General features: G+C 41.4%; 1 protein-coding gene across 3 annotated transcripts in view; it reads right to left on the bottom strand.

Annotated features, from left to right (window-relative positions):
• The window catches only part of LOC135550848 (calpain-5-like), a 71328-nt gene extending 56020 nt beyond the window's left edge, over positions 1 to 15308 (bottom strand). Inside the window, exons 1-2 of one of the 3 annotated variants that reach the window (XM_064982012.1) lie at positions 15161 to 15308; positions 14220 to 14260 (exon numbers count right to left, since the gene is read on the bottom strand). In XM_064982012.1, coding sequence (XP_064838084.1) covers positions 14220 to 14221 — 2 coding nt within the window. In that variant the 5' untranslated portion in view covers positions 14222 to 14260; positions 15161 to 15308. Of the gene's footprint in view, positions 1 to 4758; positions 5093 to 14219; positions 14261 to 15160 lie in introns of those variants that run through there. The other 2 variants (XM_064982011.1, XM_064982013.1) reach the window with 2 other exon arrangements.
• Between the last annotated feature and the right edge of the window lie 963 nt (positions 15309 to 16271).

Raw genomic sequence — 16271 nt, forward strand, 5'->3', positions numbered from 1 at the left:
TGAATTACAGTTCATTTTAGGAAATCAGTCAACTCAAATAAATTCATTAGGCCCTAATCTATGGATTTCACATGACTTGGCAGGGGTGAGTGGAAAATTACACAATTAGTCATGCTATCCCGTGTTTTACTGCTTAAAGAACATTGTCTTGTTATATGCTAGTGTTTTTTCCAACCTGACACAAACTTGTCTTTGTGTGACTTAGTCATAAGACTGGGCATATAGCCAAGATCCGTTTGGATGCGACCGTAGCATGTGACATCCCATGGGTTTACTACGTACAGGAAGTCACACGTATGGAGCATATTATAGTGAGCATATTATAGGAGCATATTATAGTGTTTACTGTTGTGAATGCAGTTTAACGGTTGAACCCTCAAGCCATCCGAAATCTGTGTCTTTTACACACTATCTGCTGACTGCCATGTATACAAAAACGATGTACTTCTCTATAAAGGTTGAGAGCCGACACTGTTCGTTGGGCCTTAAACTGCACAACTGTTGAAGTGCATAGTTAACTGCTCCATTTTTGCAAATCTTTTAATAAAGTTGTTTTGAAGAATACAGTCTCTCTCCTTTTGGTTAGAATTGCTACCACAGAGGTTACAAGTGTTCTGCGGTTGTGAGGCCGGTTGGACACACTGCCAAATTGTCTAATACGACTTTGGGGGGCGGCTTATGGTAGAGAAATTAACATTAAATTATCTTGCAACAGCTCTGGCGGACATTCCTGCAGTCAGCATGCCAATTGCATGCTCCATTAAAACTTGAGACCTCTGTGGCATTTTAGTAGCCTTTTATTGTCACCAACACAAGCTGCACCTTTGTAATGATCATTCTGTTTAATCAGCTTCTTGATATGACCCACCTGTCAGGTGGATGGATTATCTTGGCGGCGTTATTTTGGGGTGGCAGGTAGCCTAGTGTTTAGAGCTTTGGGCCAGTAACCCAAAGTTTGCTAAATCGAATCCCTGAGCTGACAAGGTAAAAATCTGTCATTCTGCCCCTGAACAAGGCAGTTTACCCAATGTCCCCCGGTAGGCCGTCATTGTAAATAAGAATTTGTTCTTAACTGACTTGCCCAGTTAAAGGTTCCATTTAAAAAAAAATGTTATCTTGGCAAAGGAGAAAAAATCCTGGCAAAGGAGAAATAATCACTAACAGGGAGGTAAACAAATTTGTGCACAAAATGAGAGAAATAAGCTTTATGTCCATATGGACCATTTCAGGGATCTTTTATTTTATGAAATATGGCACCAGCACTTTAAATGTTGAGTTTATATTTTTGTTCAGTATAAACTGCATAGATTCACTCTGTGTGCAGGAATTATGTTTAACATGTTTTTTGAATGATTACTTCATCTCTGTACCCCACACGTACAATTATCTGTAAGATCCCTCAGTCGAGCAGTGAATTTCAAACACAGATTCAACCACAAAGACCAGGGAGGTTTTCCAATGCCTCAAAGAAAGGCACCTTTAAGTTGATGGGTAAAAAAAGCAGACATTGAATATCTCTTTGAGCATGGTGAAGTTATTCATTACACTTTGGATGGTGTATCAATACAACAAATCACGAATCCGCTCAGGGATTTCACCATGAGGCCAATGGTGACTTTAAAACAGTTACAGTTTAATGGCTGTGATGGGAGAAAACTGAGGACGGACCAACAACATTGTAGTTACTCCACAATACTAACCTAACTGACAGTGAAAAGAAGGAAGCCTGTACAGAATACAAATATTCCAAAAACATCCATCCTGTTTGCAACAATGCACTAAAGTAATACTGCAAAAAATGTGGCAAAGCAATTAACCTTTTTTTCCTGAATAGAAATTGTTGTATTGGATTTGCCTCAACACTACCGAGTACCACTCTCCATATTCACAAGCATAGTGGTGGCTGCATCATGTTATTGTTATGCTTGTAATTGTTAAGGACCGGGACATTTTTCTGGACAAAAAATAAATGGAATGGAGCTAATTACATGCAAATTCCTAGAGGAAAACCTGGTTCAGTCTGCTTTTCTCCAAACGCTAGGAGATGAATTCACCTTTCAGCGGGACAATAACCATAAAAAGGTCAAATCTACACTTGCTTACCAAGAAGACAATGAATGTCCATGAATTGGCTTAAATCTACTTGAAAATGTATTGCAAGACCTGAAAAATGGTTGTCTAGCAATGATCAACAACCAATTTGACGGAGCTTGAATTTTTTATAGAATAAATGGGTAAATGTTGTGCAATCCAGGTGAGCAAACAAGATTGTGGGGGCTGTTTTTTTTATTAGACTTCAGTGTAACTTTTGACATTATAGATCAATCTGCTGATGGAAAAACGTATTCCTTATGGCTTTTACAGCCCATGCTATATTGTGGATTAAGAGTTACGTGTCTAACAGAACACAGAGGGTGTTTTTTAATGGCAGCCTCTCCAACATAATCCAGGTAGAATCAGGTCTAGACCCCTTACTTTTTCTATCTTTACTAATGACATGCCACTGGCCTTCAGTAAAGCAAATGTGTCTACAGGTATACATGTCAGCTACTACAGCGATTGAAATGACTGCAACACTTAACAAAAAGCTGTAGTTAGTTTCAAAATGGATGGCAGGGAAGGAATAAGTTAGTCCTAAATATTTAAAAAACTAAAAAGCATTGTATATGGGACAAATAATTCACTAAACCCTAAACATTAACTAAATCTTGTAATAAATAATGTGGAAATTGAGTTGAGGTGACTAAACTGCTTGGAGTAACTATGGATTGTAAACGGTCATGGTCAAAACATGTTGATACAACAGTAGGTCAAATTGGGAGAAGCCTGTCCATAATACAGAGCTGCTCTGCCATTTTAACAACATTTTCAACTAGGCAGGCTCTAGTTTTGTCGCACCTGGACTATTGTTCTGGCCCTTAAATGTACACGGAGAGCTAACAATAATATGCATGTACATCTCTCATGGCTCAAAGTGGAGGAGAGATTGACTTCATCACTACTTGTTTTAGTAAGAAGTGTTGAAATGCTGAATGCACCAAGGTGTCCGTTTAAACTACCAGCACACAATTTGGACACCCATGCATACATTTACATTTACATTTAAGTCATTTAGCAGACGCTCTTATCCAGAGCGACTCATACACCACAAGACATGCCACAAGAGGTCTTCACAGTCCCCAAGTCCAGAATAGACTATGGGAGGTGCACGGTACTACATAGAGCCATGACTGCATGGAACTCTACTCCACAACTGATGTCAGCAGTAAAATGAGATATGAAAAACCTTATGGAACAGCGGGGACTGTGAAGAGACACACACACAGGCACAGACGCGATGAGACACGCATTCAACACACACACTTACACATGGATGTTGTATTGTAAATATGTGATAGTGGTGTAGTGGCCTGAGGGAACACACAAAATGCATTTGGTAAAATGTTATGAAATGTAATATTTTATACACTCTACCGGTAAAAAGTTTTAGAACACCTACTCATTCAAGGGTTTTTCTTTATTTTTTTTCTATTTTCTACATTGTATAATAATAGTGAAGACATCAACACTATGAAATAACACATATGGAATCATGTAGTAACAAAAAAAAGTTAAACAAATCTAAATATGTATTGTATTTGAGATTCTTCAAATAGCCACCCTTTGCCTGGATGACAGCTTTGCATTTACTGTGTCATTATGGTGTGTTGTGTATAGATTGATGAGGGGAAAAAACCAATAATAAATTTTACAATAAGCATGTAATATAACATAATGTGGAAAAAGTCAAGGGGTCTGAATACTTTCTGAATTCTCTGTAACTGCCTTAATGTTTCTGGACCCCAGGAAGAGTAGCTGCTGCCTTGGCAGCAGATCCTTAATACAAATCTCTTAGAGACTTACCCAGAAAGACTCACAGCTGTAATTGCTGCCAATGGTGCTTCTACAAAGTATTGACTCAGGGGTGAATGCTTATGTCAATTAGATATTCATGTATATAATTTAATACAATTGCAAAAATTACGAAAAACAAGCTGTACAACACCTGAATAAGCTGCACAACACCTGAGCTGTCAATCAAAGCTCCCAACTTCTAGATCTGACCGTTAAACCAGTGAACGATTCATACCCACACTCTGCTTCCCTCCATTTATTCATAATATGAATGGACAAATACGGATTCAGTGTGCATCTTAAGCAGCACCCTATTCTCTATAGAGTCCCTATGGGCTCTGGTCAATAAAAGGTACACTATATCGGGAATAGGGAGACATTTGGGATGCACCCACAGCCTTCAGACTCATAGGGCTTATGCCCTCAGAGCTGTGAACCTTTCCAATAGCCATGTGCATTAAGTGTCTCAGAGTAGGAGTGCTGATTCAGGGTCAGTTTTGGCTTTTATATCACAATAATAAAGACTACATGCACAAGGGGAACCTGATCCTAGATCAGCACTCCTACTCTGAGATACTTGATAAATATGGATCCTGACCTACAGTATACAGACCTTTGGAAAACAATTGTCTATGCTTACTCACAATTTTTTTGTATTTATTAATTTAGCTTTTTAGAGGTGTTCACGTCTGCTAAAAATCTACTTCACAGAGACCATCACCAACATCTGCCATCAATAGCCTATTCACTGATGGATAAACCTACATTTGATATTGTCATAATGAAATAAAAGGCCTACCCCTAATATTGATGAAGGCAACTGATTAAATTCAGACTCACTGATGACATTTATCAACTGAAAACCTGTGGAAATGATGAGGTTGCAGTTGGAGGCCGAATGTGACACAGATGGTGCAGAGGAGTCTCGATCGTGACTGCAGCGGAAAACCCCCCATGCAGGCACACGCCTACTCCCTCCCACACTACACAAGCACAAATGGGTAGATGGCTGGAGCTCGGAGATAAGGTTCAAGAACTTACACGGTCATGTATATGGTTCAGCTGCAATCAACAGCTAATAGGCCTAAAGCCTTAATGTAATTGATTGGAGAGAAGTTGATGAATCTGAATAACAGGTCTATAGGCTAATGTTAGGCATACTAAACATGTTTCTATTTAACAATATTCATATAATTATCATTATCTTTACTTTGTAATAAGTGTTTGTTTTACTGGATAGCCTTCTGGCAGACACTTCTAATGGAGCAAGTCATTTAATGTGCTTACTTCTTCCACTAGCATAAAATACTTTTAGACAACTAAACAAGCACACACACATTTACTTCTGGAAATATGTTCTAGTTGTGTGTGTGTGAATTAGAGATCTAGTCACCTTAACAAATCCATTTGAATCCCCAATTACTTGTGGATATTTATTCACTCCTTAAATGAGACTAGAAAATATGGTTAGATCCTGCTATTATGAATGCTCAGATCTTTCTCTTCTGATCCTATAGGAACTTCTCCCAGTCTCCACATCTGCCTGTCTGTGTTCTGAGTGACCTCGTCATCTGAAGCATTTAAGTTATTTTACCTTGTAATTGCATTAAACATCACATCTTAATAATTTCTTAATAATGAATTAATCAACACGTTTTCTATAAACGTCAGTGGAAAATGTTCAGGTGAAATTGAAGCGCTTGCAGAAAGAATTAGACAGGATACAAATATAAACAGGTATCAGTATTGGTGAACATAAAGTAAACTTATTTGCAGACAATCTCTTGATATACCTGACCAATATTGAAACCTCAATGCACCCCAGCTAAAAATATTTTCAGAATACTCTAAAATTCCAGGATATAAAATTAACGTGAGAAAAAAACAAAATAATGGCAATAAGAATAAGAGAATACTCCTTGATCTACAGCCATCCCATTACTCAACAATGTGAACAAATCTTCCCATAAATCTAACAGGTAGAATGCATCTCTTAAGAATGGCATGGCTCCCAAAGTTTCTATAATTATTCTAGGTAAGACCAATTAAACCACCCCAAAAATTATTTAAAAGAAGTATACACGGTCATAAGACTTTATATGGGCAAATAAAACTCCTCGAACAAAAAATAAAGTTTTACATCTTCCTATGTCTGAGGGTGGTTTTAACCTTCCAGACTTGCAATTGTATTGATTCGCCATCCAAGGCTTTTTCTTGAGACTTATTGTTACATGCACTAAAGAGGAACAATGGGTACATATTGAAAACGCTTACGCTCATTCTCATTCTCAGAATCTTTTTTTCAAAGGATAAAGCTAAGAACATTATCAACTTCAAAGTTAAGAACACTAACATGGAACATTTGACATATTCTACAAGAACCAATATCACTCCCTAAAAACCCCTATGGAACAATCCTTGGATAGCTTTTCAGAATTCACCAATAAATTGGTCACATGGAAAACTAAAGGCATAAAAAGGGTAAATGACTTGGTAATAGGAAATACTTATTTCCATGAAAGCATTAAAAAGCTATTTTGGATTGACCAATGCAGATATTTTAAAATACAAGCAACTTAAAAGTTATATATCACAATTTTGATTTGAAATCTTTGGACATCATGGCAATCTTGAGGGAATCCTATTTCAATGAGAAAATTATAATCACATGATAGGTAAGCTATAAGAAACCTTGTAGAGAGTTTATCCAACTGACTACTATTGGAACCAAGACTTAAAATTAATGGATATTGGCACAAGACTGAGGGAATGATGGAACATAACTAAATTACAGTTCACTAAAATATATACGCTTAACCCAGTATAAGCTCACGTATAGAATGTATTAGACAAGAGACAAAATTCACAAATTCTACAGCACAATGGCAGAGTCATATCTTAAGTGTAAAACTAACAATGACTCAATAATCCACGCCTTATGGGAATGTTATATAGTCCAAAAGTTATGGATGGAGTTAAAAAGTTGGGTGTGAGAAGTAATACAATGTCAATTTACTTTGAATCCATCTGTCTGCGTATTTCAAGATATGGTATACGAGGGTGCAGTTAAATACCCGATTGGTTGGATGATACAGCAATCAGTTATTTTGCTGAAATTACTATAATTAGAAACTCAACCGTTCACTGAGATGATCATTTTTGGGATGGATATCGCATGGTTGAAGATCTTGAGGCCCTGATAAGCAAACATGAGAGCAGACAATATTTTAGAGACTAATTTCTCCAAAGTCTCATCACCAAGTAAAGTCATGGTTGTCAGCTCAAAGTCCCAGTAACATTATCAGCAGTAAGGCCAAAGTATCTTTGACCAGTCTGTCTATCAAAACAATATCTAGTGAAGACATCAAGAGAAATGCCACACAAACAGTGAGTGGATTCCTGGTCAAGTCCATCAGTAACGTAACTAGTGCACAAGCTAATGATTGTATGCAGGCATCTAGTTCCGACACCATCCAGTGAACTTCACTTGTCAAGTTCCAGTGATGAAGAAACTCTATGAAGGGGTGTCAGCAACATATCCAACTTCTCTGGTCTAAAAGAGGGGATGCTCTTAAGATCACTAGGAACTGAGAAGTAATTCAATGATCCAGATCTCATGTGAGGTGAGACGTCAAATGAACCTTGCTCCTCCACAGCTGGAAGGAGAAGATCAGATATATTCGTTGAGGTCAGCCAGTTTGTAGGTGGCATTCTTTCTCAGCTGAAAGATATTTCCTTATCAGGGTTCCCATCACCATGTGAAGACATGCTTGCATGTCCACACGCTTTTATTGTATCTTCACATAGTCTCTCAAACAAGAGCCTTCAAAAACATAGACATGAGTTTCAATTCAAAGCTGTTCAACGTGTGTAAGGTCCTAAGAAAATGATCTGATCGGTTTCTATTAGCGTCTACCACTGCTGCAGAGCTCGATAAAGACATGTCTTACACTGCAATGACCAGTAAACATAATGAATCAGCCTTGGGAAGATTTTGGTCAACATTCAGCAGGGGTTGTTTCGAATCAAGTCTACAGACTGTGGAGGAGCAAGGTTAAGTTGCCCAGACCCACTGAGCTCTTAGAATACATATACAAGAGGATATTGGAACTTTCAGCTATAGAGTGAAAATCCCTCTCTCCTTCACACTCCTCCCTCTCCACATCTATGCTTACTTCAAGAGCAAGACAGTCTCCAACACCACAACATATCACCTGTAATATTTTGGTAAAGACTGGAAGCTACTCTACCTGCATTATTATTCCAATCCATCTCACTTATCTGTTGGCTCAAATCAGATGCATACCAGCAGTACAAAGTCAGACAGTACCATGCCTACTACATCTTCTCCCCTCAGTGATGATCACCTTCATGGCGAGACTATTATGGGAAAGAAATTAGTTTAAAAATATGAAATTTACTGGTTTGCAGTAATATTACAGAACCTTGTAATAAAGATACACAGACCATGCAGCGAAGTCCCTTACCTAGCCGAGCTACAATGAACCTCTTTAGTCTGCTAGCCCACAAGCCTATCTTCTGTCCCACAGCATACATCTCCAGTTTCAACATTGTCCAAACATTCCAATGGCACCGGAGGAAATGGTTAGGAGACCGTAAAACTGCAGCCAATGTGTTTTTTTGCGTTATTTGTAACTTATTTTGTACATAATGTTTCTGCCACCATCTCGTACGACCAAAACGGGCTTCTAGATATCAGGACAGCGATTACTCACCTCATACTGGACAAAGATTTTTTCTTTAACGAGTCGGACACAAAGGATTTACTTCAGACACATGACAAGGCCCACATCCCCATCAAAGAGACAGAGATATTCTGGGGACGCAGGTCAGAGTTCCTTGTAAGGATCCAACGGCGAGTGGGTAATCTGCCTCTACCATAAGTCCTATTAGCCAACATACAATCACTGAATATCAAAATAGACGAGCTACGATCGCAAATATCCTACCAAAGGGACATTAAAAACTGTAATAAGTTATGTTTCATGAGTCGTGGCTGAACGACGAAATGAATAACATTCAGCTGGCGGGGTCTACGCTGCATTGGCAAGATAGAACAGCAACCTCCATTAAGACAAGGGTATGGTGGTCTGTGTATATTTGTAAACAACAGCTGGTGCACGAAATCTAATATTAACGAAGTCTTCCGAGTTTTCCTTGCCTGAGGTAGAGTATCTCATGATAAGCTGTAGTCCACACTATTTTCCGTAGCTGTCTATTTACTCCCACAAATTGATGCTGGCACTAAAACCACACTCAATGAGCTGTGTAAAGCCATAAGCAAACAGGAAAACACTTATCCAGAGGTGACGCTCCTAGAGGCCAGGGACTTTAATGCAGGGAAACTTAAATCTGTTTTACCAAATTTCTATCAGCATGTTAAATGTGCAACCAGAGGAGAAAATAAACTCAAGATCACACACAGTGACACATACAAAGCTCTCCCTCGTCCTCCATTTGGCAAATCTGACCATAATTCTATCCTCCTGATTCGTGCTTACAAGCTAAAACTAAAGCAAGAAGCACCAGTGACTCGGTCAATAAATAAGTGGTCAGATGACGCAGATGCTAAGCTGTTTTGCTAGCACAGACTGAAATATGTTTCAGGATTCTTCTGATGACATTGAGGAGTATACCACATAATTTACTGGCTTCATCAATAAGTGCATCAAGGACATCGTCCCCACAGTGACTGTACGTACATACCCGAACCAGAATCCATGGATTACAGGTAAGCCGCACTGAGCTAAAGGGTAGAGCTGCCACTTTCAAGGAGCGGGATGCTTATAAGAAATCCTGCTATGCCCTCCGACGAACCATCAAACAAGCAAAGCGTCAATACAGGACTAAGATTGAATCATACTACACAGGCTCTGACGCTCGTCGGATGTGGCAGGGCTTGCAAACTATTACAGACTACAAAAGGGAGGCACAGCTGCGAGCTGCTCAGTGGCACGAGACTTCCAGACGAGCTAAATTACTTCTATGCTCGCACGAGGTAAGCAACACAGACGCATGCATGAGAGCATCAGCTGTTCCGGACGACTGTGATCCCACTCTCTTTAGCCGATGTGAGTACGACCTTTAAACAGGTCAACATTCACAAGGCCAGACGGATTACCAGGACATGCACTCCGAGCATGCGCTGACAAACGGGCAAGTGCCTTAACTGACATTTTCAACCTGTCCCTGTCTGAGTCTGTAATACCAACATGTTTCAAGCAGACCACCATAGGTGACCTTAGTGTTCTTGGGACTACCTAAATCACTATCGACCCAAATCACTCACGTCTGTAGCCATGAAGTGCTTTGAAAAGCTGCTCGTGGCGCACATCAACACCATTATCTCAGAAACCCTAGACCCACTCCAATTTGCATACTGCCCCAACAGATCATGTAATCTCTATTGCACTCCACACTGCCCTTTCCCAACTGGACAAAAGGAACACCTACATGAGAATGCTATTCATTGACTACAGCTCTGCGTTCAACACCATAGTGCCCTCAAAGCTCATCACTAAGCTAAGGAACCAGGGACTAAACACCTCTGTAACTGGATTCTGGACTTCTTGACGGACCACCCCCAGGTGGTAAGGGTAGGTAACAACACATCCGCCACACTGATCCTCAACACGGGGGCCCCTAAGGGTTGTGTACTCAGTCCCCTCCTGTACTCCTTGTTCACTCATGACTGCATGGCCAGGCACGACTCCAACACCAATCATTAAGTTTGCAGATGATACAACAGTGGTAGGACTGATCACCGACAAGTATGAGACAGCCTATAGGGAGCAGGTCAGAGACCTGGCTGTGTGGTGCCAGGATAACAACCTCTCAAAGTGACCAAGACAAAGGAGATGATTGTGGACAACAGGAAAAGGAGGAATGAGCATGCCCCCAATATTAATGGGGCTGCAGTGGAGCAGGTTGAGAGCTTCAAGTTCTTGGTGTCCACAGATGCTTGTTCTAGGTCCCAAAGAAACAAAGAGATCTTCTGTTGAATCTGACAATTAATCTTGATGGTTGAACAGTCGTCTCAAATAAAACTTAAGGACCTCGGTGTCACTCTGGACCCTGATCTCTCTTTTGACGAACATATCAAGACTGTTTCAAGGACAGCTTTTTTTCCATCTACGTAACATTGCAAAAATCAAACTTTCTGTCCAAAAATGATGCAGAAGAATTAATCCATGCTTTTGTCACTTCTAGGTTAGACTACTGCAATGCTCTACTTTCCGACTACCCGGATAAAGCACTAAATAAACTTCAGCTAGTGCTAAATACGGCTGCTAGAATCCTGACTAGAACCAAAAAAAATTGATCATATTACTCCAGTGCTAGCCTCCCTACACTGGCTTCCTGTTAAGGCAAGGGCTGATTTCAAGGTTTTACTGCTAAACTACAAAGCATTACAAGGGCTTGCTCCTACCTATCTTTCCGATTTGATCTTGTCATACATACCTACACGTACGCTACGATGACAAGACGCAGGCCTCCTAATTGTCCCTACAATTTCTAAGCAAACAGCTGGAGGCAGGGCTTTCTACTATAGAGCTCAATTTTTATGGAATGGTCTGCCTAACCATGTGAGAGACGCAGACTCGGTCTCAACCTTTAAGTCTTTACTGAAGACTCATTTCTTCAGTGGGTCATATGATTGAGTGTAGTCTGGCCCAGGAGTGTGAAGGTGAACAGAAAGGCTCTGGAGCAACGAACCACCCTTGCGGTCTCTGCCTGGCCAGTTCCCCTCTCTCCACTGGGATTCTCTGTCTCTAACCCTATTACAGGGGCTGAGTCACTGGCTTACTGGTGCTCTTCCATGCCGTCCCTAGGAGGGGTGCGTCACCTGAGTGGGTTGAGTCACTGACGTGATCTTGCTGTCTGGGTTGGCACCCCCCCTTGGGTTGTGCCGTGGGGGAGATCTTTGTGGGCTATACTCAAACTTGTCTCAGGATGGTAAGTTGGTGGTTGAAGACATCCCTCTAGTGGTGTGGGGCCTGAGCTTTGGCAAAGTGGGTGGAGTTATACCCTGCCTATTTGGTCCTGTCCGGGGGTATCATCGGATGGGGCCACAGTGTCTCCTGACACCTCCGGTCTCAGCCTCCAGTGTTTATGCTGCAGTAGTTTAATGTGTCGGGGGGCTAGGGTCAGTTTGTTATATCTGGAGTGTCTTATCTGGTGTCCTGTGTGAATTTAAGTATGCTATCTCTAATTCTCTCTTTCTCTCTCTTGGAGGACCTGAACCCTAGGACCATGCCTCAGATCTACCTGGCATGATGACTCCTTGCTGTCCCCAGTCCACCTGGCCGTGCTGCTGCTCCAGTTTCAACTGTTCTGCCTGCGGCTATGGAACCCTTACCTGTTCACCGGACGTGCTACATGTCCCAGACCTGCTGTTTTCAACTCTCCAGAGACAGCAGGAGCAGTAGAGATACTCTTAATGATCGGCTATGAAAAGCCAACTGACATTTACTCCTGAGGTGCTGACTTGCTGCACCCTCGACAACTACTGTGATTATTATTATTTGACCATGCTGGTAATTTATGAACATTTGAACATCTTGGCCATGTTCTGTTATTATCTCCACCCGGCACAGCCAGAAGAGGACTGGACACCCCTCATAGCCTGGTTCCTCTAGGTTTCTTCCTAGGTTTTGGCCTTTCTAGGGAGTTTTTTCTAGCCACCGTGCTTCTACACCTGCATTGCTTGCTGTTTGGGGTTTTAGGTTGGGATTCTGTAGAGCACTTTGAGATATCAGCTGATGTAAGAAGGGCTATATACATACATTTGATTTGATTAATACATGTGTCACTAGCCACTTTAAACTATGCCACTTAATATGTTTACATACCCTACATTATTAATCTCATAGGTATATACTGAACTCGATACCATCTACTGCATCTTGCCTATGCCATTCTGTACCATCACTCATTCATATATCTTTATGTACATATTCTTCATCCTTTTACCCTTGTTTGTATAATGTAGCTGTTGTGAAATTGTTAGGTTAGATTACTCGTTGGTTATTACATTTACATTTACATTTAAGTCATTTAGCAGACGCTCTTATCCAGAGCGACTTACAAATTGGTGAATTCACCTTCTGACATCCAGTACTGCATTGTCGGAACTAGAAGCACAAGCATTTCGCTACACTCGCATTAAAATCTGCTAACCATGTGTAAGTGACAAATCAAATTTGATTTGAGAACTAGATGAAAAAGTATAGTATAGTATAGTCCTATCTCCGTTTTGGAAATGTTGGTGATGACAGAGAGCTTGGGACTATAAGGTTCTAGCTGCATTTTTGTCTAAATGTAGTTATTAGCATAGCCTTGTTCTGTTCCATGTGCTCTACCATAGTAGTCTAAATACCCCAAATCATGTTGTTAAATTAAAGAGAATACAAGATTGAACTTTAAAGCCAATTATCGCAGAATCATCTTCTGGCAGATCGTCCCATACGCTTGATATTTCGAGTTGTCAAAATTAATCATTCAGAATTTTGAGATTACATACAACTAGAAACTGACATGTACAGAACATTTCTATTTTACAATAAACTCCTGATACACAAAATCAGTAATCCTGTGAAAATTAAAAACGCACATATATAGTTCCTCGTTGCAAGGGTTAATTGATAAACTACTAGAACATCAAGACCGAAAAAGACAGACAGAGGGGTGGGACGAGAGAGAGCAAGAGAAATGGGAAGGGAGATCCCCCTCTTTCTCTTTGGCGGTGTGGTAATGTACAGAGAGATAGAAATAGGGGAATCTCTCTTTCCATCCCTGACTGTGGTAGCGCAGAGAGAAAGAAATAAAACAACTAAGAGGATATCTGCACTGGTTGGCTGGTGGAGGGGTGCACCACAGGCAGGCAGGCAGGGCCTTCCCCCTCGCCCCTCCCTCTCCATGAATGTGTTATGAGGAGGGCTATCCCAGCCAGCAGCATCATGTCATCCTTTCTTCCTCTCTGCAGTATCCTTTAGCCAGCCACTAGCTGGCCAATCCATGCATCTGACACCAGGGTTTTATTCAGTGATGTTAAATGCTCTGAAGGTTGCAGATAGAAAAAGAATGAATCGAGCAGACATGGTTCACTATTTCTATCTGAAAGACAATTTATGCTCTACACAACACATTTCTATCTGAACGTTCTGTTTCCTCAACAGTCACTCCTAAACCACCAGCCATGGGATTACCTTGTAACTAAGGCATCATAATTGTCTATAACTAAAAGGCTTGCCTATATGATTCATGAGTAAAAGAGTGCATTATTGGAAAAATTGGATACTTACATGAGAGAGCGCTTTCATCCAGTATATGGTTTCACATAGACCTACATATAAGAATCAGCAAGGGAGTTAGTTGTATGTTATTCAACACCTGTCAGATGACATATGGTTTGACAAATGGCTAGCATATGACAATTTCAGAAAGTCAGGTTTATAGGAGATATTTCTTATTTTTTCAAAGTACTGTTGGTGTTCTGCATTAGATCTGGCCATTGATATAAATCTGCCAATACAGTAGGGCATTTACTCAAGTCTGTATGCAACTGTTCAGATTTGAGATTATCGGTGTAGACCATTAACATTATAACAATACGTTTATAATTTCGGAGCAGCTACTTCTGGTAGCTAAGGGAGACGACGGGATGCGCGTGGGTGTTCGCATCTTTGGAGTAGAAAGCTAGCAATGCAATCTTCCGAAATAACTCGATTGTCAAATAAAGCGCCACTCCGACGCGAACCCTGCTGGATAAATAAGAAAATGGGGTTTTACAGCAGCAATGGCAAATTGTAGCTCGAAATCACGGTTGCAGTAGGCTACTTCAACAACAGGGATAGGCTGTTATTTTATGGGATAATATGTTGTTATTCTGTCGCCTATTGTGGGCAGCGCAAACCCTGGCTGGTGAGCACATCATGCACTGCTTCCGTCGCGCGCGGTAGCCCACAGCACGCGACCGGTCAAATTGCCCCCTCGAGCGGAACGCTTAGTGAACTGAAAGCGGCTCGGCGATGCGTAAATGGGATCATGTCTCGCGTGTCTCCCGTGCTTTGAGGACAACACACGTCGCGACAGCAGCTCGCATGCCTAACCTACTGTATTTTCTTTCCAACCACAGTCGCAGTCTCCTCATCACCACACAGCCGTCAACGCGTATTGCGCGGATTACAACAGCGGCACCTGAGGTCCCTAATGCGGCTGAGGCGGTGTTGTTTTCCACTGTTACCTGAACAGAGCTCCTCTCCCTTGGGCGACGAGTTCTCTCCGTTCCTCCAGGGATCCAGCGGGTCGGGTCTGGCAGTCCCGGCCGGCGCTGTGGTGATTCCTCCTCGGTCCTGCCTGCGCGACGCACCCCCCTCTGAACCGCTTGCGGATCTCGGTCTCTTCTCTCCTCACGCGCACGCCAGGGAGGAGCCTACGAGGAGCAGCAGGCTGAGCTGCAGACTGAGCATGTGCGGCTTCGGTGTCTCCCCACACACACACACTTAAATACGATACTGTACATTATTTCCCGTGCGATGAGTATGCAATTACGCCGTGGTGGCCGAGGGAAACAAAGATGAGATCCTTTGAACCCACCATCCAAGTGCCAATCTTATTATGCAGGCTTATTCGCCTACGCAGTGTCCTCAGTCTGAAAACATTATACGGGGAATGTCTTCAATAAGGTATTGGTCATGTCGGATATATGCAATGGATGAGAATTGCTAAGAAATTAAATCCCCGATTTGTAAATAGTTTGTTACACTCACGTGACTACGATGTGCAACAGATGAAATGGACTGGTATAAACCGATGGAGCGAGGGACCAAGGTGGCATCCCAAATAGCGCTCCTTTCTCCCGAAGTGTGCACTTGTTCACTTCCCTTCATGGATTTGAATGGACATTACTGGTCTATTGCAAACTCCCTCTAGAGCCAATCAAATGCTTTTAAATTTGCGTCGAGTAGTGAACGAGTGCACACTTCAGGAGGAAAGCGATTATTAGGATGCACCCCCAACCATATATAGTCATGTTACCTGTAGTATTCTTGTCTAGGTTTAGGGTACACCATGTTGCACACAGATGATTTGAACCTGCGGTAGGGAGGCATTTCAGTTCACAAAGCATGATAAAATTAGTTACCCATAACTTCCTTCAATCTCGTCAAAGGACTCAATTTGCCAAAATGCCTCACCCACCCTGCCATACTAGCACTTAACATCAGCTTTCTTTACTAACCAGCTGCAACCTCTGCAAATCAGAGATTCAGCACCACTCAAGTGGACAGCGGTGGAATCAGAATTAGTCAGTGCCACACAGCAACAATGGACAGTTGCTAGCATATGCCAGAAAA

This window comes from Oncorhynchus masou, chromosome 12 (genome assembly GCF_036934945.1).
Source record: "Oncorhynchus masou masou isolate Uvic2021 chromosome 12, UVic_Omas_1.1, whole genome shotgun sequence".
Classification (NCBI taxonomy): domain Eukaryota; kingdom Metazoa; phylum Chordata; class Actinopteri; order Salmoniformes; family Salmonidae; genus Oncorhynchus; species Oncorhynchus masou.